Below are 22,571 nucleotides of genomic sequence, written 5' to 3'. Positions count from 1 at the left end.
AGTGTGTGTTCTCATGTGTATGGTCATGTCACCCTTTCTGGAGAAACTCTTCTTACAAACAGAGCAAGTGTAAGGTTTCTCTCCAGTGTGTGTTCTCATGTGTGTGGTCATGTGTTCTTTTCTGGAGAAACTCTTCTTACAAACAGAGCAAGAAAAAGGTTTCTCACCTGTGTGTGTTCTCATGTGTAACATCATTTCAATCTTAGTGTTGAATCTTTTAGCGCAAGCTGAGCAAGCAAAAGGTTTCTCTAGAGTGTGTGTTCTCATGTGTAATATACTTTTCTTTTTAGTGTTGAATCTTTTAGCACAAGCTGAGCAAGCAAAAGGTTTCTCTCCAGTGTGTGTTCCCATGTGTATGGTCATGTCACCCTTTCTGGAGAAACTCTTCTTACAAACAGAGCAAGTAAAAGGTTTCTCTCCAGTGTGTGTTCTCATGTGTGTGGTCATGTGTTCCTTTCTGGAGAAAATCTTCTTACAAACAGAGCAAGCAAAGGGTTTCTCACCTGTGTGTGTCCTCATGTGTAATATCATTTCCTTCTTAGTGTTGAATCTTTTAGCACAAGCTGAGCAAACAAAAGGTCTCTCTCCAGTGTGTGTTCTCATGTGTCTGGTCATGTGTTCCTTTCTGGAGAAACTCTTCTTACAAACGGCGCAAGTAAAAGGTTTACCACCTGTGTGTGTTCTCACATGTAATATAAGTTCCTTCTTAGTGTTGAAACTTTCAGCACAAGCTGAGCAAGCAAAAGGTTTCTCTCCAGTGTGTGTTCTCATGTGTGTGGTCATGTCACCCTTTCTGGAGAAACTCTTCTTACAAACAGAGCAAGTAAAAGGTTTCTCACCTGTGTGTGTTCTCATGTGTGTGATCATGACTTTCTTAGTGTTGAATCTTTTAGCACAAGCTGAGCAAGCATAAGGTTTCTCTCCAGTGTGTGTTCTCATGTGTATGGTCATGTCACCCTTTCTGGAGAAACTCTTCTTACAAACAGAGCAAGTAAAAGGTTTCTCTCCAGTGTGTGTTCTCATGTGTGTGGTCATGTGTTCCTTTCTGGAGAAACTCTTCTTACAAACAGAGCAAGCAAAAGATTGCTCACCTGTGTGTGTTCTCATGTGTAATATCATTTCCTTCTTAGTGTTGAATCTTTTAGCACAAGCTGAGCAAACAAAAGGTTTCTCTCCAGTGTGTGTTCTCATGTGTCTGGTCATGTGTTCCTTTCTGGAGAAACTCTTCTTACAAACGGCGCAAGTAAAAGGTTTACCACCTGTGTGTGTTCTCACATGTAATATAAGTTCCTTCTTAGTGTTGAAACTTTCAGCACAAGCTGAGCAAGCAAAAGGTTTCTCTCCAGTGTGTGTTCTCATGTGTGTGGTCATGTGTTCCTTTCTGGAGAAACTCTTCTTACAAACAGAGCAAGCAAAAGATTGCTCACCTGTGTGTGTTCTCATGTGTAATATCATTTCCTTCTTAGTTTTGAATCTTTTAGCACAAGCTGAGCAAGCAAAAGGTTTCTCTCCAGTATGTGTTCTCATGTGTTCTGTAAAATGACTCTTCTTTCTAAATGATTTCCCACATTCAGAGCACTCAAAGTGTTTGTTGTTAGTGTGATGTCTCGTATCACCTTTAGAGTCATTTTTACTCTCCAAAGGTTTTTGGATGTGGTCACTGTGATCAGAAGAGTCAGACATGTCACTGTCAGACATGTGGTCCATGTCTGACAGTGGAGCAAAGATGCTGTCTGGTTCTGACTTGATATCTTCACAATGCTCTCCATCAGCTTCTGTGATGTGTTGACTTACAAGCTCCGCCCCTCTGTTCTCCTCACTTTGACTGTGATGAAGCTGTAAGGACTGAGCTTCATCTTCATCATGAAGCTGCTCCTCTTTAATGTGGGAGGGGGCCTGTAGCTCCTTCTGTCCCACACTGGTGTGCCACTCCTCTTCATGACTCCCCGCTGACACCCGCTGGACGTCTGCAGAACAAATGAGGTGTTACTGTATTGAAGTTTGCAGTATTCAAACTATTGACATGTGAGCTAGGCCAAATAGACAGTGATGGGCAAGCTACCTGGACAATGTAGTAAGCTAAGCTACAAGTTACTCTCAATTAAATGTAGCTAAGCTATCCTCAGAGAATTGTAGCACGCTACACTACAAGCTACACTGCAAAAGTAGCTTGCCACATCAAATATATATATATATATATATATATATATATATATATATATCTATATATATATATATATATATATATATATATATATATATGTATTGGCCCACATGTATAATATCAATGTTTATGTTGTCCATGGAAAGAAGTTAGTAAGAAGCAAAAGAAAAACAACCAACCATGGATGACAAAAGGACTGAAAAATGCTTGTCACAAAAAAAAGACATTATATGGAATATTAATAACACAGACATCTATAGAGGCAGAAAATAAGTATAATAAATATAAAAACAAGCTAATTGGTATACTAGGAACATGTAAGAAGGAATACTACAGACAATTATTAAAGAAGAACAGAAACAACATGAGAGCAACATGGGGCATCCTAAATAGCATCATTAAAAATGCTGCTAAGAAAGATTACCCCCAGTACTTTCTACATGGAAATACAAAAAATGACAATATGAACCAAATAGTTGAACGTTTTAATGATTACTTTGTTAATATTGGAAAAAATGTGGAACAAAGATTTCCAAATGCAGATGATGGATCAGTTGAGGACTTGAGTGAGCTCATAGACAGAAATCCCAATTCCATGTTTCTTAAGAACGTGACTAAAGAAGAAATAATCAAAATTGTAAAACATTGTAAATCCAAGACCTCAACCGACTGTCATGGAATAGATATGGTAACCATAAAAAAGGTTATAGAAGACATTTCAGAACCTCTGACATATATCAGCAACGTATCATTTCTAACCCGCAAATTCCCTGACAAAATGAAAATTGCAAAAGTCGTACCAATTTATAAGAATGGAGACATACACCAGTTTACTAACTACACACCAGAATTCACAGCAAATATGTCAACATGGATAGCATTAATCCAAATAACAAAAGAAATGAGCAATGCAATAGATGGTAAAGAATGTGCGGCCGCAGTATTCATGGACTTAACTAAAGCATTTGACACAATTAATCATGATATTTTTATAACAAAACTAGGAGGATATGGCATCAGAGGTTTGGTCTTGAACTGGGTAAGAAGCTATTTAACCAACAGGAAGCAATATGTGAAGATGGGTGAAAATATGTCAACACGGCTAGATATATCTTGTGGTGTACCCCAGGGATCAATACTGGGACCAAGATTGTTTCATCTTTATATAAACCACATTTGTAAAGTTACAAAGGACTTAAAGTTAGTTTTATTTGCAGACGACACAACTGCTTTCTGTTCAGGAGAGAACACACAGAAGATAATACAAATAATAACAGAAGAAATGAACACATTAAAAAGATGCTTTGACAAAAACAAACTATCTTTGAGTCTCAGTAAAAGTAAAATAATGCTATTTGGTTACAGGAGAAGTCCAAATGGACAGAGTAGACATTGAATGGGTAAAATAAACCGGATTTTTGGGTGTAATAACAGATGATAAATTGAACTGGAAATCTCATGTAAAAAATATACCACATAAGGTGGCAAAAGACATTGCAATAATGAATAAAGCAAAATAAGTCCTGGGACAAAAATGACTTCATATTCTCTACTGCTCACTAGTGTTACATATCTGACTTATTGTGTAGAAATATGGGAAATAACTACAAAAGTACACTTCATTCATTAACTGTGTTACAAAAAAGATCAGTTATAATAATACATCATGTTGGATATAGACAACATACAAACACTTTATTTATTGAATCAAAAATACTGAAATTCCACCACATAGTGAATTAGCAAACAGCTAAAATGATACACAAAGCAAACTATAACCTGCTAGCCAAGAATGTACAACAATTCTCAAATAAAGATGAGAAATATCATCTTAGAGAAAAATGTAATTTAAAACATTTTTATGCACGTACAACACTTAAGACCTTCAGTATATCAGTATGTGGAATTAAATGATGGAATGGATGAAGCAAAGCAATCAAACAATGTACTAATATGATCCACTTCAAGAAACTCTTCACACTTAAAGTGTTTACAAAGTACAAAGAAGAAGATAAACATTCTCAATTTATTTCATCCATTATTCATTTTCTACATCATCTTACTCATCTCACCATATGAAATATAACTTACTTCACTCATTATTATTTATTTATTTTTATTGTGATTACTTATGGAGTATATTGTGAACACATTGAGAACAGGAAGTGAACAAAAGTGTTCGCAACTGTTATGTAAAAGAAAAGGGGTAGAATTAAATAAGCTCTGCTTCTTCCTACTTGTTCTGTCGCTGTCCTGGGGGCCGCTGTCGCTGTTCTGGGGGCCTCACCCCACCAGGACAAGGAACTGTGTAACCTTGACGAGGTGCGACAGCTTAAACCTACCTGGTGCCTGCCTGGGCTCAGTGCATGGTGAACCTGTAACTTTCGGGGGGCTCACGGCACCAGGATGGCACTAATGAGCAGCTTCCGCCGAACCCCCTGCCATACGTAAGGGGTTCACAGCCTGTCAGCATGCTGTAAGGTGGCAGCCCCACCAGCTGACTAGCCATCGCAGGGCCAACTACCCAGCATGGTGAAAACTAAACAGTTACGAATCCAACCAGAGCAACTAGATTTAACCGGACGGACTACCCTGGCAACAGACCCCTGCATGCCCTCGAACTACGACATTTGGATCTCCGTTACAAAACCCGCATTGCCTGCTGGAATGTCCAAACACTCCTACGCCCCGGCTATGCAACACTTCTCTCCCATGAACTCTCCAACTACAACATTACCCTCGCTGGCCTTTGCGAGTCACGCTGGCGCGGTACTGGAGAGACCACCGCCGGAGACCACCTTTTTCTCTGGAGTGGCCCAAATGATGGTAGAGGCCTCTACGGCGTAGCCCTAGCCATCCCGCTATACCGGAGGAAGTCAATCATCAGCTGGAAACCAGTCAGTGATAGACTGCTCTCTGTCCGTCTATTACACCAACATGGGAAGATGACAGTTATTGTCGCCTATAGCCCAACTGATGTCACCCCAGACCAGGCAAAGGACACCTTCCACGACCGGCTACATGACGCCATCCTGGCAGCCCCCCCTCATGACATTGTCATCGTCCTCACAGATGCCAATGCTACAATCTCCACCCAGGACCTCACCCTCCCGGCAGTAACAGGTCCCGTCTTTATCAACAGCACCACCAATGATAACGGCCAACGATTGCTTAATCTGTGCAGAGCCACCAACCTCTGCATCGCCGACACTTGGTTTCCCCGGAAGCGGATCCATCATTGGACCTGGTACAGCCCAAATGGAAAAACAAAGAAAGCCATCGACCACATCCTCATATCCCGCCGCTGGAAAACATCCATCACCAACTGCCGTGTCTTCAGAGGTGCACAGCTTGGTAACACCGACCACCGCCTGCTGATAGCCGACATGCGGCTGAAGTTCAAGGCAGGGGTATTAACTAATGCCTCCCCCAGGCTAGACTCCTCACGACTGCAAGACCCGACCATCATGGAGACGTACAGATGTTCCATCGCAAACCGATTCAATGCCCTCTCCAGTGGGATTGATAAAGAATGGCCTCACTTTAAAAACAAGGTCATTGAGGCTTCCAAAGAATCAATCGGGCGGACGAGACCTGCCACCAAGAAGCCCTGGATATCACAAGACACACTAGATATCGTGAATAACAGACGAGCAGCCCGTCTGCGGGGAGACCTGGACCTGTATCGACGCCTCAACAGCCAACGCAATCTGCCTATTCGACGCGACAGGGCGAACTTCTGGAGCAACCAGGCGACAGCTATGGAGACGGCTTCCCAAAACAACAACCTGCGGCAGCTTTTCAACCTGCTCCGCAAAGGGAAAGCGGGCCCCCGCCAGCGCTGCTTCCTAGTCAAGGATCAGGCTGGCAACATCCTCTCCACTGAAGCGGATTGCATCAGCCGCTGGAAGGAGCATTTCAGCGAGCTCCTCAACCATCCCCCTGCCCCAGAAGACCCCACCCCTACCACCCACACCACCACAGTCCCGGACTGCTCCACCGCCCCTGTCTCTCCAGCTGAAGTCAGAGCAGCCCTAACGAAACTCAAGAATGGAAAAGCCCCTGGCTTATGTACCATCACAGCAGAGATGCTGAAGGCCAGAGGAGACAACATCATCCTCTGGCTCACACAGATCATCAACCATGTGTGGGTCTCTGAGTCGCTGCCTGATGACTGGAGGCGGGGCATTATACTACCATTTTGGAAGCATAAGGGAGACCAGCTGACCTGCAGCAACCATAGAGGGATCACACTCCTCTCCATCCCCGGTAAACTCTTTACCCGCATATTACTCACCCGAGCTCTACCTGCAACCAGAAGCAGACGCCGCCAAGAACAGGCCGGCTTCATGCTCAATCGTTCCACCATGGATCACATCTCTGCCATCCGGCTCTTAATAGAAAAGGCCCGGGAGCTCAGAAAGGACCGGCACCTCTACATTGCCTTCATTGACCTTAAGGCTGCCTTCGACACTGTGGACCACGGGTCCCTCTGGAACATCCTGAAGTCCCTCGGAGTCCCAACTAAAATCACCACACTCTTTCAGCAGTTGTATCAGGGTGCAGAAAGCTGTGTGCGTGTGAGCTGTAAAGACTCTGAGTGGGTCAGGCAAGGCTGTGTTGCCGCACCAGAACTATTTAACTGTGTCATCGACCACCTGATGTCCAGAGTCTGTGTGCGAGTCCCCGGGGTGTCACTTGGAAACTACACCCTAAAGGACCTCGAATACGCCGATGACACCACCCTGTTCAGTGAGACCGCTGACCAGCTCAGGGAGGCCCTTGGTGTGTTTGATGAGGAGACCAAACAGCTCAGCCTGAAAATCAGCTGGTCCAAAACCGAACTCATGCATATCGGCGATGGACCAGACCCACCACCCTTCTTATTTGAGAATACCCCTGTCCACTTTGTCCCTACCTTCAGATACCTCGGCTCGACAGTCACCAACACCGGCGACCTCAAACGAGAGGTGGACCGCCGTCGCACCCTTGCAGCCTCCGTCATGCAGTCCCTGTGGAGACCGTTGTGGCGACACCGGCACATATCTCGGGACACCAAGTTGAGGGTCTACAATTCCTCTGTCATCTCTGTCCTTCTGTACGGTTCGGAAACATGGCCGCTGAATAACATCCTGGCGGCCAGGCTAGATGGCTTTGATTCCAGAGCCCTCAGGAGGATAGAAGGCATCACGTGGAGCCAGCATGTCACCAACAAGACCCTAAGAGAGCTAACCCAACAGCTCCCAGCCTCTCGCCTCGCGGCAATGCGGCGAGTGCGCTGGTATGGCCATGTCATCTGCCTGCCGGGGGAACACCCCACGCGCAAAATCCTGGACTTCAACCCGCAGCGAGCTGGCTGGAGACGCCCTAGAGGCGCCCCCAGGACTCGCTGGCTGGATGTATTAGCCCAGGACCTTAAGGCCTGCAATGTGACTATGGCACAAGCTCAACACCTTGCCCACAACAGACCCAGATGGAGAGACCTGGTTGCTATGGTCGGCTCTACGCGCCCTGAAGTGCAAGAGGACTAAGTAAGTAAGTAAGTAAATCTTCCTACTCCTTTTCCAACATGTTGAAAAGACAAACTGGAAATTGTGATGTATCATGTTGTATACATGCATGTGTGATGTATCATGTTGTAAGCATGCATGTGTGATGTATCATGTTGTATGCATGCATGTGTGATGTATCATATTGCATGCATGTGTGATGTATCATGTTGTATGCATGCATGTGTAATGTATCAAGTTGTATGCATGCATGTGTGATGTATCATGTTGTATGCATGAATGTGTGATGTATCATATTGTATGCATGCATGCATGTGTGATGTATCATGTTGTATGCATGCATGTGTGATGTATCATATTGTATGAATGCATGCATGTGTGATGTATCATGTTGTATGCATGCATGTGTGATGTATCATGTTTGTATGCATGCATGTGTGATGTATCATGTTTGTATGCATGCATGTGTGATGTATCATGTTGTATGCATGCATGTGTGATGTATCATGTTGTATGCATGCATGTGTGATGTATCATGTTCTATGCATGCATGTGTGATGTATCATGTTGTATTCATGCATGTGTGATGTATCATGTTGTATGCATGCATGTGTGATGTATCATGTTGTATGCATGCATGTTCCAAATAAACTCAACTCAACTAACACTTGGTGGACATTCAAGCCACAAAATGCAAATGGAGTATTGTTGGTGTATTTTGGATGGTTATAGAGGACCTCCCATTGGCTCCATTGCAAGTGGACTTTTATTTACATTTATGAGTTAGAATTAGGGCTGGGTGATGTATGTAATATACTGGATATATCGTGGGTTTGTCTCCGTGCGGTATAAGAATGACTATATGGTGATATTGGAGTATACGTTCTCACACAGTTGCTTTTAGCTGCAGGCATTACACTACAGGCTCTTCTCACTCTTTCTTGTCTCTCCTTCTCACAGAGACATAAAACAAGCGCACCTTCTTACATACGTCACATACTGTCACGTGTGCAACGTCATACGCTCTCACGGAGCAAACAGGTAGCGGCATGGTAACGTTAGCTGTGGTGCTACTGGTAATACGAGAGAAAGAAGGTGCCAATCTGGTAACAAATGAAGGAAGAAATAGTTCCCAAAACAAACAGCAGGGGGTCCATCGTCTGGCGGTGGTTTGGCTTCAAGCGGGTAGATGGTGAACAAGTATGCGGCAAAAGCGTTGCTACAAAAAGTAGCAGCACTGCTAATGTAGCATCATTTGAAAAGTCACCCGCTAGAGAATGAAGAGTGCTTGAAACTCTGCATGTCAACATCTCCGTTCTGTGCCACACCAACAAAATGCCCAAGCAACCATTTCCACATCAGAAGGAGATATCGTCCGCAGGAACCTACCACATAGTGAAGGACATACACTATTTGATTTCCTATTATGCAGCTCATTATTATATGACACTTATTGAAATATATTGTGTGACATCATGCACAAAAGTGCACTTCATTTGTTTTAAACTATTGTAGTGGCGTTCTGTACAGAAAGTGCACTTTAATTTAGTGTTGTTTTGATATGTCATCTTAGTGACATCATGCACAGAAGTGAACTAATAGCTTGTTTTAAAATGTCTGACAATCTTGCACTTTCTGTTTTGAAATGACATGAATGTTTGTACCACTGCTTAATAACTGTTTAATAAATACACTTTTGCTAAATTGACTTAGTTGTGGTTTCCCTCTCTGCATGAAAGTTTAAAAGTAGCATATATTAATGCAGTATGAAGAAGAATGTTTTAATGTAGACACATATAATCATCATACTGCTGTGATTATATGCATCAAGTGTTCATTCAAAGCTAAGGCAAAATATCCACATATATATGGTGTATCGTGACATGGACTAAACATATCCACATATATATGGTGTATCGTGACATGGCCTAAACATATCCACATATATATGGTGTATCGTGACATGGACTAAAAATAGAGATTTTAATAAAAGGCCATATCTCCCAGCCCTACTTAGAATGTATTTTTGTTTATATATATATATATATCCACCATCATGTCTTTTAAAAAGATTGTGAACAATAGAAAAATTCCCAAAAAGTGCAGTTCCCCTCTAAATTCGTGACATGGCCTAAACATATCCACATATATATGGTGTATCGTGACATGGACTAAACATATCCACATATTAATAAAAGGCCATATCGCCCAGTCCTAATTAGAATGTGATTTTTTTTTATATATATATAGATCCACCATCATGTCTTTTATAATGATTGTGAACGATAGAAAAATTCCCCCAAAAAGTGCAGTTCCCCTCTAAAATCCAATGATTAGATTTAAGACTTGAAGTGTATGAGCATGAAGTGATGAAGCCTATTTGGCTGAGTCTTCTAAGACAAAGTGAACAGTCCAGTTGTGATGGATTGAATGCCCTGAGAATAAAATGATATGTGCTTACTTGGACTGTGATGAAGCTGTGAGGACTCAGGTGCTTTGTCTTCATGCTCTTCAGTCTTCACAGAGACAACAGTCAGTGGAAACTTGCTGACATCATCCTCCTCCTGCCCTACAACACACTCTCCCTCCTCTTCCTCTTTCATGTGTGGATCTTCCTCTTCCTCTTTCATGTGGGTGTGCTGTGGATCCTCCTCTTCCTCTTTAATGTAGGTGGGCTGTGGATCATCCTCTTCCTCTTTAATGTGAAGGGGCTGTTGAACGTCTGTTGGGTAAATAAGTCAATAAGATAAAGAGAGAATAGAAATAGTTTTGGACTGACACTGTTAACACAATGACATTATTTGTGTTCTTTCGTGTGTTGTGTTAAAAGAGTGTAACAAAACAACCAATAAAAACACGGGATATACTTCCTTTTGTCCCAGCCACTAAAATGTATTCAAAAGTGAGTACAAAAACAGACTTGGATATTTGATGAGGAGCAAGTTTTATTATAAGTACAAGGCAGCATTGATTGAGGCATTCTTAACTTTACACTCACTGATATAAAGTGTGTAAATATTGTATTCTGTATACGGTCTATGACACCTAAACTTTATCTCTAAACTTAACCACAATTTGTGGTGTAGAATGACGTCTGGAACTCAAGATAGTTCCACATGTCTGGGAACGCCACCGACGGATAATCCTTGATATTACTCAACAAATCTTTAGGGATCTATTCCGTTTCATAATTAGATTTTTTTCTCCTATCTGCTTTTCGCAGGAAGATCTCGGCCAGGGGTGTTTAAACTAATTTTAGATGGGGGGCCACATGGAGAAAGATCTACTCCAAGTTGGCCGGACTGTTAAAATCACGGCAAGATAACGTAAAAATAAAGAAAATTGCAGATTGTTTTCTTTGTTTACAAATAGAACAAACACATTCTGAAAATGTACAAATCATGTTTTTTTTTTTTTTTTTACATACAATAGTATTCTATCTTTAGTTGTCCTTTTTTACACTTTCAGAATCAATTATGTGATAATGTTCATCAGTCAACTCATTGGTGTTCATTTTCAATCCATCAAGATAAATAAATAATATCAAAATCAAATTACAGGATGTTATTGATGTAGTTTGCTCATTTTCCCCGACTGGTGCGCTAACATCATGTGTTTTAGTTGTGTTTTAGATATGTAGCATCATATACAAAGATACAAAGAATTGCTATTGCGACATCTAGAGGACACATTTAGAACAGAAGTTTCTTTCATTCAAAAATTTCGACTCATTTTTGTACTTAGCAAACTCATCCCGTCTCATTCACTCATTCACACACTAATGGCGAGATCTGCCATGCAAGGCGCTTACCACGACCCATCAGGAGCAAGGGTGAAGTGTCCTGCTCAAGGACACAACAGACGTGACTAGGTTGGTAGAAGGTGGGGATTGAACCAGGAACCCTCAGGCACGGCCACTCTACCAACCGCGCCACTAGCCTTCCACCATCGACCTGCCTCCTAGCCTTCCACCATCGACCTGCCTGCTAGCCTTCCACCATCAACCTGCCTACCAGCCTTCCACTATCGACCTGCCTCCTAGCCTTCCACCATCGACCTGCCTGCTAGCCTTCCACAATCAACCTGCCTGCCAGCCTTCCACCATCGACCTGCCTGCCAGCCTTCCACCATCGGCCTGCCTGCTAGTCTTCCACCATCGGCCAGCCTGATAGCCTTCCACCATCGACCTGCCTGCTAGCCTTCCACCGTCGACCTGCCTGCTAGCCTTCCACCATCGACCTGCCTGCTAGCCTTCCACCATCGACCTGCCTGCTAGCCTTCCACCATCGACCTGCCTGCTAGCCTTCCACCGTCGACCTGCCTGCTAGCTTTCCACCATCGACCTGCCTGCTAGCCTTCCACCATCGACCTGCCTGCTAGCCTTCCACCGTTGACCTGCCTACCAGCCTTCCACCATCGACCTGCCTTCTAGCCTTCCACCATCGACCTGCCTGCTAGCCTTCCACCGTCGACCTGCCTACCAGCCTTTCACCATCGACCTGCCTGCTAGCCTTCCACCATCGACCTGCCTACTAGCCTTCCATCGACCTGCTGTTTGCCTCCAGCCATTGGCTTTGTCTACGGGCTTCCACCCGTCGGCCTTGGTTGCTAGTCTTTAGCCCTGTCTGCTAACATCATCAAAAGTGGTAAAACAAGTGGAACTTCTCCTCTCACTATGTCACAAATTATTATATTGTGTTTTATACTTTCGTGTGGTTTTACTGGTGTCCCAAATGGGTCTGGTCACCCCCACCCACGAGCTATGCTACTTCAAGATGCACAGTTTGACATATTTGATAATTTGACATTTCATCATCATGGCAGCTACAAAATAACCTCGGCCTTATCTCAGTTGAAGATTTCTGTGACTTTGGACAAAACAAAATGGCTGCATACTATGGTAGAGTCCATTCATTCTTATTGTTTCCTTGTTTTGAGAGATCACGTCAACATTACTGCATCCTCCCCTATTGTGAGAACTTACTTTCACAGATTAAAGACTGACTCAAAAGATGGTAACTTTAAGCGCAAATGTTTAGTTATATTATTGTTATTGCTCTCGGGAAATGTTGAGACTAATCCAGGCCCTGATACACCTACACAAGGTTTTCCACCTACAGATTTTAAAACTAGTCTTGGGATTATTCATATCAATGTTCGGAGTTTACTCCCTAAACTGGATATGATAAAGATCTGGATAAACTCAACAAATGCTGATATTGTAGTCTTATCTGAAACTTGGCTTAAACAATCTGTGCTTAATAAAGATATTTACATTCATGGCTATAATGTCTATCGTACTGACCGACAAAGAAAAGGTGGTGGAGTGGCCATATATATTAAGCAGAGGTTTGATGTTAAATTAGTGCTCTCTGAATCAGTAAGTAAAGAACTTGAACTGTTAGCACTTGAAATTGAATTAGCTAGAAATCACCACATTATGGTAGTGGGGTGTTATAGGCCTCCATCTGCCCCTAGTACAGGGGTCGGCAACCCGCGGATCCGGAGCCGCATGCGGCTCTTTGATCACTCTGATGCGGCTCAGCTCCTGATTTTCCTGGGAGACTTCCGGATTTCAGTGCCTCTCCCAGAAATCTCCCGGGACAAATATTTTCAGATTTTCACCCTAACAATTATAATAAGGGCTTGCCGTGATGGTACAGCATTTAACGCCCTCTACAACCTGTACTTACAGTGTGCCAGCCAAGCCACATGTTGTATTCAACTACTGCTTGCTTACATAAGTGAGAGCAAGTCATACTTGGTCAACAGCCACACAGGTTACACTGACGGTGGCCGTATAAAACAACTTTAACACTCTTACTAATATGCGCCACACTGTGAACCAAAACCAAACAAGAATGACAAACACATTTCGGGAGAACATCCGCACCTTAACACAACATAAACACAACAGAACAAATACCCAGAATCCCATGCAGCCCTAACTCTTCCGGGCTACATTATACACCCCCGCTACCACCAAACCCCGCCCACCCCAACCTTGCTCTCCCCCAACCATCACCCCCCAAACCCCTCCGTGCGTCGGTTGAGGTGGGCGGGGTTTGAACCCCTCCGTGCGTCGGTTGAGGTGGGCGGGGTTTGGTGGTAGGGGGGGGGGGGGGGTGTATAATGTAGCCCGGAAGAGTTAGGGCTGCAAAGGATTCTGGGTATTTGTTCTGTTGTGTTTATGTTGTGTTAAGGTGCGGATGTTCTTCCGAAATGTGTTTGTCATTCTTGTTTGGTGTGGGTTCACAGTGTGGCGCATTATTAGTAAGAGTGTTAAAGTTGTTTTACACGGCCGCCGTCAGTGTGACCTGTGTGGCTGTTAACCAAGTATGCCTTGCTGTCATTTGTGTGAGTTAGCAGAAGCCTCATACATCCTGTGGCTGGGCCGGCACTCTGTTTGTACAGGTTGTAGAGGGCGTTAAATGCCGTGTCATCACGGCACGCTCGAGAGAATAGTTGCCCTAAAATTATTCGTAGTCTCCCGGAAAAATCGGGAGGGTTGGCAAGTATGACGCTGTCAAGCGCCATTCATATAAAACTCTCGGGCCGCAGTAACATTCAATTTTCATATTAAGGTGCGGGCCGCGTGTCTGAGACCCCTGGTTATACATAGCACAAAGCAAAAAAAAAAACGTTGTATGTAGTGTTATTTCATTTTAAATTTCAACAGAGTTTTGTGGCTCCCATTATCTTCTTTAATTTGTGAAACTGGTCAAAATGGCTCTTTGAGTGGTAAAAGTTGCCGACCCCTGCCCTAGTAATTCCCTATCTACTCTTGTGAAGCTTCTGTCTCAACTGAAATACAATTAAATAGTGATTTGAACTGGGACTGGCTCACATTTGTGTCTGACTCTTTGAAAGCACAGTGTGAATCTCTAAATTTAACACAATTAATTAACTCAGCTACAAGACCTAATCCTAAATGCCCTCAAAAAGCTACACTCATTGACTTAATTCTAACAAATATGCCCTTTAAATGTGTTGTATCTGGTGTTTTCCCTAATGATGTGAGTGATCATTGTGTGATTGCAGTAGTGCGAGACACAAGGATTCCTAAAAGCAAGCCTCGTCTTCTTGAAAAACATAATATGAAATTATTTGAGACGCAAGCTTTTTTACATGACTTGCATCTTTTTAATTGGGATAGAATTGCTCTTTTTGATAATGTTGAACTGGCTTGGAAATATTTTCACAAAAACTGTTTGAGTATAGTGAACAAACATGCCCCTTTTAAAATGTAGGGTTAAAGGACGTGACAATCAGTGGTTTACATCGGACCTGTCAGATGTATTGCATGAGCGTAATGCTGCTTGGGCCAGGGTACGCAAGTCAGGGTTGGAAGCAGATTGGTTGAATTTTAGACAATTAAAAAATCAATTTACCTCTCTCCTTCGGAAAGTCAAATCAGAATTTTATTTCTCCACAACAACTGAAAACCTCAAACACCAAAAGAAGTTTTGGAAAATCATCAAATCTTTGTCCGCCTGCTGTAATTCAGTCAATCTCCCACCTAGTATACTTGTTGATGGTGTCAGAGTAAGTGACAGAAGAGAAATGGGTAGTCATTATAATAATCATTTTATTTCCTCTGGTTTTCTCTATAATTCTGACAACTTTACTGAAGTTCCGCTAACAAAAAGAACCGTTGAAAATACCCAAGTTTTTAACTTTACGCCTTTTACCACAACAGAGGTAATGAGTGCTCTAAAACAACTTAAACCTAGAAAACCAGCTGGCTCAGATAAGTTGGAGCCGCTCTTCCTAAAGTTGGCAGCTGAAATTATAGCTGGACCACTGACTCACATTTTTAACCTTACTCTAATTTCAAATGAAATCCCCTTGGATTGGAAATATGTCCTTGTAATCCTCCAATTAAAAGGAGGTGACCCTAGTAATCTAAATAATTACAGACCGATCTCTAAACTCTCTGTTCTGGCAAAAGTGCTTGAATCCCTTATCAGTGAACAGATAAAATACTTTTTGGACACCAACTTTATTCTGTCACCATTTCAGTCAGGTTTTGGCAGAAATCACAGTACTGTTACTGCTGCTATGAAGTTTATAAATGATGTAACTGAAGCTCTTGACAAGAAGCAGTGCTGTCTGTCCCTCTTCATTGACTTTTCAAAGGCATTTGATACTGTTGATCATGTCATTTTAATCAAACGTCTTTCAGCTATTGGTTTTTCTCAGCAAGCAGTTGGATGGTTTGCAAATGACCTCACAAGCAGAACTCAGGCTGTTCAGATAGAGGGTTCCTTCTCGGACGTACTGCAAGTGAAAAAGGGTGTCCCTCAAGGTTCTGTGTTGGGCCCATTATTAATTAATAATTAATAATCTTGGACGGAATATTCCGAACTCAACTTTCCATTCCTACGCTGATGATACTGTCATATACTGCACAGCACCCACTCCTGCTGAGGCCTTTAAATATCTACAACAAGCATTTGACAGAGTACAAGAACAACTTTGCTATCTTCAACTGCTTTTAAATGCAGAGAAAACAAAGTGTATGTTCTTTACCACATCAAAAACTGTAAGATCAGCACTGTGTGAGAACATTTGAACAAGAAATGGGCTACAAAATTGTGTTAGTATCTGATTTTAAATATTTAGGATTTTTAATTAATGACCACTTGAGTTTTAAGGAACACATTCAGTGTGTTGTAAAAAAAAACTGAAACTTTTACTGGGATTTTATTATAGAAACAACTTTTCTTTTATTGTGAAACAGAAATTGGTGGAAACAACCTTTTTACCTGTTATTGACTATGGAGATGTGTTGTACATGAATGCTACTGCTGGTTGTCTCCACAAGCTGGATAGTGTGTACCACGGGGCACTGAGATTCATCACCAACTTACTCACCATTGTGTGTTATACTCAATGGTTAACTTACTCACCATTGTGTGTTATACTCAATGGTCAACTTACTCACCATTGTGTGTTATACTCAATGGTTAACTTACTCACCATTGTGTGTTATACTCAATGGTTAACTTACTCACCATTGTGTGTTATACTCAATGGTTAACTTACTCACCATTGTGTGTTATACTCAATGGTTAACTGGACATCTTTATGTGCGTGACGCCTCAATCATTGGTATGTGTTCATCTACAAAACCATTCTGGGTATCACCCCATCTTATCTGACATGTCTTTTAACAAAGAAACAAGGAAGTCACAATCTTCGTTCAATGAATGTTCTGCAATTTGTCGTCCCCAAAGTAAGAACTGAACTGGGCAAGAAAGCATTTAGGTTTTCAGCAGCGAAGGCTTGGAATAACCTACAATCCAATATTCAACTTCAAACCCTTGTTACATTGAATGAGTTTAAAGCTTCTGTGAAAGGATTGCAGTCTACCTTGTCTGTATGCACATGTGTTATGTCAGCAAGTTTTAATGTTGTACATTTTATGTTTTATGTGTTGTTTACTGTTTTTAATGTAACCTTGCTGCTGCCCTCTTGGCCAGGTTTCCCTTGGAAAAGAGATCTTTGATCTCAATGGGATTTTTACCTGATTAAATAAAGAAAAAAAAAAGAAGAAAAAAACAGCTGTTTATTTGAAGTCTTAAAGAAGTCAACTATGTGTGCAGTGCAAGGTGAAATGCAGTTATGTCATCTTCTTGTCAATAACACACACATCAAACTTTTGCGTGTTGTTGCTTCCTTATTTGTCATTATTCAAAGCTGATTTTAATGTGTAGCAGCGGCAGCTGAACTCAATACAACGTGTCATAGTTACGTCAGTCAGCTGGAATTAAAAATACAAATAGTTGTGTCATTAGTCCAGAATCTTCACGGTCCTCATGGACGACATAATTAGGAACCAGTACTAAAAAAAATGGTACTTGGTATACATCCCTAATCTTCACCACTAAACCTTTGAAATATGCTGACATATGTGCTGCTAAAGGTAAATAAACAGTAGCCATATTGAATGTTTGCCTTCATTTGACCACGTGAGGTAAGGAGGACGGCCTCTAGGTCACATGGTTACACCCCAGCAATTACACTGTTGATGATTGATGAGCATTCATTTTTAAATGGTGGTGTTAAAAAGCAAGTATATCTCCATCTTTAGTCATAAATACTACCTACTCAGTGGCCTAGTGGTTAGAGTGTCCGTCCTGAGATCGGTAGGTTGGGAGTTCAAATCCCGGCCGAGTCATACCAAAGACTATAAAAATGGGACCCATTCCCTCCCTGCTTGGCACTCAGCATCAAGGGTTGGAATTGGGGGTTAAATCACCAAAATGATTCCCGGGCGCAGCCACCGCTGCTGCCCACTGCTCCCCTCACCTCCCAGGGGGTGATCAAGGGTGATGGGTCAAATGCAGAGAATAATTTCGCCACACCTAGTGTGTGTGTGTGACAATCATTGGTACTTTAACTTTAAATGTGGCCCCCGGATGAACATGTGTCACAAACATTGTATTAGATGATATGTGGATGTTGTGCTTACTTGGACTGTGATGAAGCTGTGAGGACTCAGGTGCTTTGTCTTCATGCTCTTCAGTCTTCACAGAGACAACAGTCAGTGGAAACTTGCTGACATCATCCTCCTCCTGCCCTACAGGACACTCTCCCTCCTCTTCCTCTTTCATGTGTGAGGGCTGTGGATCCTCTGAAGTGAAACTGTCCCCCTGCAGATGAGAGAGACATTCTTCTTGGTGTCCAATCAGCTGATGGATGTCTACAGGACACAAACAAAACACATTTTAACTCCTACATGCTAAATATTATATCGTACATGAAATATAGGGCTGTGGCTATTGAAAATGTTATTAATCAAGTGTTCTACTGGAAATGTTTTCGATTAATCGAGTAACTGGATAAAATAGTGTTGCTTGGTTAAAGACAAATTTAAGCGACTTTAAGACATTTCACTTAATAATGAACGGCCAATTGGTTTGAGATGGTATGAGATCAAGATGTCATCTTTAGATCAGGCTTTGTTTTTTCCACAATCACTGCCACATTAAAAAGTTAAAGTACCAATGATTGTCACACACACACTAGGTGTGGCCAGATTGTTCTCTGCATTTGACCCATCACCCTTGATCACCCCCTGGAAGGTGAGTGGAGCAGTGAGCAGCAGCGGTGTCCGCGCCCGGGAATCATTTTTATGGTGATTTAACCCCCAATTCCAACCCTTGATGCTGAGTGCCATTTTTATAGTCTTTGGTATGACTCAGTCGGGGTTTGAACTCACAACCTACCCATCTCAGGACGGACACTCTAACCACTAGGCCACTGAGTAGGTGGATGTAGCAGGTGTTGTAGTAGGTTAATGGCTGCACCAATATGAAGGAAATAACAGGTCAGTATAGCTTTTACACACATAAATAACTTGTCAAACCTGCCAGCTAGCAGGCTAGGTTTACAGCGTCAGTTACCATGGTAACTGACTCTGACTTTGTCTTACCTCTCTTATTTTTGGAGGTCAAACTCTGGAGCTTTACATACTCAGGAGTTTGCACTTAACCTGCTCTCTGGAATATTCCCCCGGTGACTGTGTGAGTTTTGTGTAAACATGTTGATACACTTTGTTACAAACTGAGAGGAACATCAACCTCTCATAAATATTGTGTGTCTGAACATCCTCACATGACAATTCATCTTCCTATAGACAATCTATTGAAGAAAAGTGTTAATAATAAATATAAAGTTAGTAAAGATGTGAGAGTAAGAAGTAAACAAACCTGTTGTGTGTAACACAACTTGATGTTTTTCATGTTGTCGCTCCTTCTCCTCTTTTGTTGGACAAAGTTCCTCCTCGTACTCTGCTATGGTTCTTTCGCACATTTTCACACAATCACAACACTTTACACTCACACTTGATCTCTGCTTAGCGATGTGTTTTCATCTCTCTTTGTTAGCAGCTAACAAGCTAAGCTAACTAGCAAGCTAAGCTAGCTCTAAGAAGTGCGTTCAGACTAATATAACCGGATGCAAACAGTTATTAATGATGTTAACTCTATTGAAGAGTGTAATAAAGGACATATATGTGTACATGGACGCACACATTAAGAACACTGAACTGTGACGACTGCAATAACGTCTTCACCGTCAGACGCCATCTTGCTTTATCCTCGCCGTGTTTGCTTCGCGCGCAGTCTTGTCAGATCTCGCGAGAGAAACAATTAACCAGCTCTATTCCAGATCTCGCGAGAGAAACAAGTAACCAGCTCTTTCGCCCCCACCCCCGGTACAACTATTTCCACATTCTGAAAATAAAAATAAACTTTTACATTTTCAAAACAAAGACATACAACTTATTTTGGTAAATAAACAGTAGCTTATATGACCCCTTTAAATCATAAGTTGCCTGATCAGAGCGAGACGAGTCGTGGCTCCTCAGCTTCATGCAGGACGGAGTGGTAGGAGGCGTGGGCGAGGTTGACTGACTGCAAAAGACCACACCATTATTTTTAAATCAATCTAAATATTGCTCTAGTTGGTATTTATGTTTTAAATCCGGTTGTAAAGGTTTGTACTTTCAACTGTAGTTGTAAATATTAAGTGGAATTGTATTATAATAACCGAATATGTTCCCTTATTTTGGAATAGTTGCAATTAAAGCAATACATGAATCACAACAGCTGTAGTCTCAGCACTTTGTAGCGCCCTCTGGCGTGAGTGTAAAAGCTTACAGCACCTGGTATTCCCAGGCGGTCTCCCATCCAAGTACTAACCAGGCCCGACCCTGCTTAGCTTCCGAGATCGGACGAGATCGGGCGTGTTCAGGGTAGTATGGCCGTAAGCCGAAAGACGAGGTAAAACCAACCTTTTTAAATGGAACTCTTACAGACGGGATGGGAGACAATTGTTATTTATCTAAGAGCCTGGCGCGCATGCGTACACTAATGTGCTTTTTCTGGCTGTGTGATTGTCTTCCTTTGCTACGGCGGTCAAGTTGCTTTCACGGTGGATATTTGCCTCCGGAGCTCCAGCGGAAGCTCCCCCTCACTGTGCCCACACTGCTCTCTCATGCTGCGGGGAGATTGCAGGAGAGGTGCCGCTCTCAACACTACTTTATGCTTAGGGACCGTCAATAAATTACTATTGTCTTCGAAGATGTAAATCTGCTACATCAAAACACTGATTCATCTAAAAGGAGGTCAAATAAATAGTCCTACAGTTTTAATATCGTTCCTGATTTTATAATTTAAATATTTTTTTTAATGTAAACAATAATTATTTGTTTTAAAAGCCTCCATGTTATCATGCAACTTAGTAACCAAATTCCACTTTATATTAGTCCTTTTATTTTAAAATAGGATCAAAAACATTTTGATATTAAAAACAAATGTTTATTTTCAATAGATTCCTGGTCATATGACCTAAAATCCCAAATTCACTTGATATTTGAAGTGTTTTCTCTAATGTGTTTCACACCTTTTTGTTTTAAAATGTAAGTTTAATTGGATTTTATATAAATTTGTAATACTGAAAACCATGGTTTCATTTGTAGCTCCCGCAACAACTACGACTATCCAACATAAAACCAACTTGACTCTCATTTGGAGCTAATAAAAATGTTGATAATTATCTGTATAAGACATATCATGCACATGATCTTTATTAAAAAACTTTTTTTTAATAAAACCCTATTTTAAAATAAAAGGGTGTGCGTTACACTAAAAGGTTAGCACGACTAATAAGTGGAATTAGGTTACTAAATTGTATGACATGGAGACTATTGGGAAATTATCCTTATTTTTTTATATTAAACATGGATATATATGTTAGAATTATGAAATAATGGGCATGCACAATAAGGAGGTATGAGTAATATATTTACCTTCTTTTAGATGAATCAGTGTTTTGATGTAGCAGATATACATTTTTCAAGACAATAGTGATTTATTGACGGTCCCTAAGCATAAAGCAGTGTTGAGAGCTGTGATGAGGTGGCATCTGAATGCAGCTGGGATAGGCTCCAGCACCCCCTGCCACCCCAAAAGAGACAAGCGGTAGACAATGGATGGAGAGCTGCACCTCACACAGACAGAAAAAGCACATTAGTGTACGCATGCGCGCCAGGCTCTTAGATAAATAACAATTGTCTCTCACCCCGTCTGTAAGAGTTCCATTTAAAAAGGTTGGCTTTACCTCGTCTTTCGGCTTACGGCCATACTACCCTGAACACGCCCGATCTCGGAAGCTAAGCAGGGTCGGGCCTGGTTAGTACTTGGATGGGAGACCGCCTGGGAATACCAGGTGCTGTAAGCTTTTACACTCACGCCAGAGGGCGCTGTTTCTCACTTCTTGCAAAAAAAACCTATCGTTTTTATTTCACTTTCAGTTTTACAAAAACACATGTCATTTTATAAATTCACCAGTCACGGATAGTCCGTCAATATGTTCAACACCAGTTTGACTGTTACTGCAATATAACAATACAACAATGTATCATAATTAATACACAATATGAGAATGTGTGCTGTATAAATGAATTACTTAATTTAATTAGAACACAACAGGAGCAGTAAATATGCAGGGATTACCTGAACTGATGTGTTGTGTTAATTTAGCAATATTAAAGGTGTCATATGTAGAATTTGCATGTCAAGTGATCATTAAATGTCCCTGATATGTCAAAAGGCGTTAATAAATCATGTTCTTTTCCAATACCTCTATAACTGATAACAGTACAACCTGTCAGCACTCTCTTCAGACTGAGAAAGCTGTCCACTCACATTTTGTAATGCCAAGCTAAATGCTAACCTAGCCTTACTAGGCCTCAGTAAGCTAATTTTTGCTAACCTAGCTCAATGCTAAACTAATCCTATGCTAATCTAATTTATGTTAACCTATGCTATGCTAACAGTGACACACCTCTCCGGCCCACGTCTAACGTGCAGCACGTCACACAACCT

The 22,571-nt window shown here is 41.7% G+C and overlaps 1 protein-coding gene, 1 non-coding gene and 1 pseudogene across 2 annotated transcripts in view; 1 reads left to right on the top strand and 2 right to left on the bottom strand.

Annotated features, from left to right (window-relative positions):
• LOC133570492 (uncharacterized) overlaps positions 1 to 13,696 on the bottom strand; it is a 46,321-nt gene extending 32,625 nt beyond the window's left edge. Inside the window, exons 1-3 of the mRNA XM_061923166.2 lie at positions 13,678 to 13,696; positions 10,136 to 10,396; positions 1,276 to 1,967 (exon numbers count right to left, since the gene is read on the bottom strand). Of these exons, the coding sequence (XP_061779150.2) occupies positions 1,276 to 1,967; positions 10,136 to 10,396; positions 13,678 to 13,696 (972 nt within the window). The remainder of the gene's footprint in view (positions 1 to 1,275; positions 1,968 to 10,135; positions 10,397 to 13,677) is intronic.
• Positions 13,697 to 20,335: 6,639 nt separating this feature from the next.
• Positions 20,336 to 20,454, bottom strand: LOC133571155 (5S ribosomal RNA). The gene has a single exon (XR_009810312.1). It is a non-coding gene; the product is annotated as a 5S ribosomal RNA (ribosomal RNA).
• A 1,361-nt stretch (positions 20,455 to 21,815) lies between these two features.
• On the top strand, positions 21,816 to 21,924 carry LOC133571215 (5S ribosomal RNA; annotated as a pseudogene).
• Positions 21,925 to 22,571: the final 647 nt, after the last annotated feature.

Source organism: Nerophis lumbriciformis, linkage group LG28 (assembly GCF_033978685.3).
Source record: "Nerophis lumbriciformis linkage group LG28, RoL_Nlum_v2.1, whole genome shotgun sequence".
NCBI lineage: Eukaryota > Metazoa > Chordata > Actinopteri > Syngnathiformes > Syngnathidae > Nerophis > Nerophis lumbriciformis.
The sequence above is the reverse complement of the archived record's forward strand: the minus strand, read 5'-3'. Positions and strand labels throughout refer to the sequence as shown.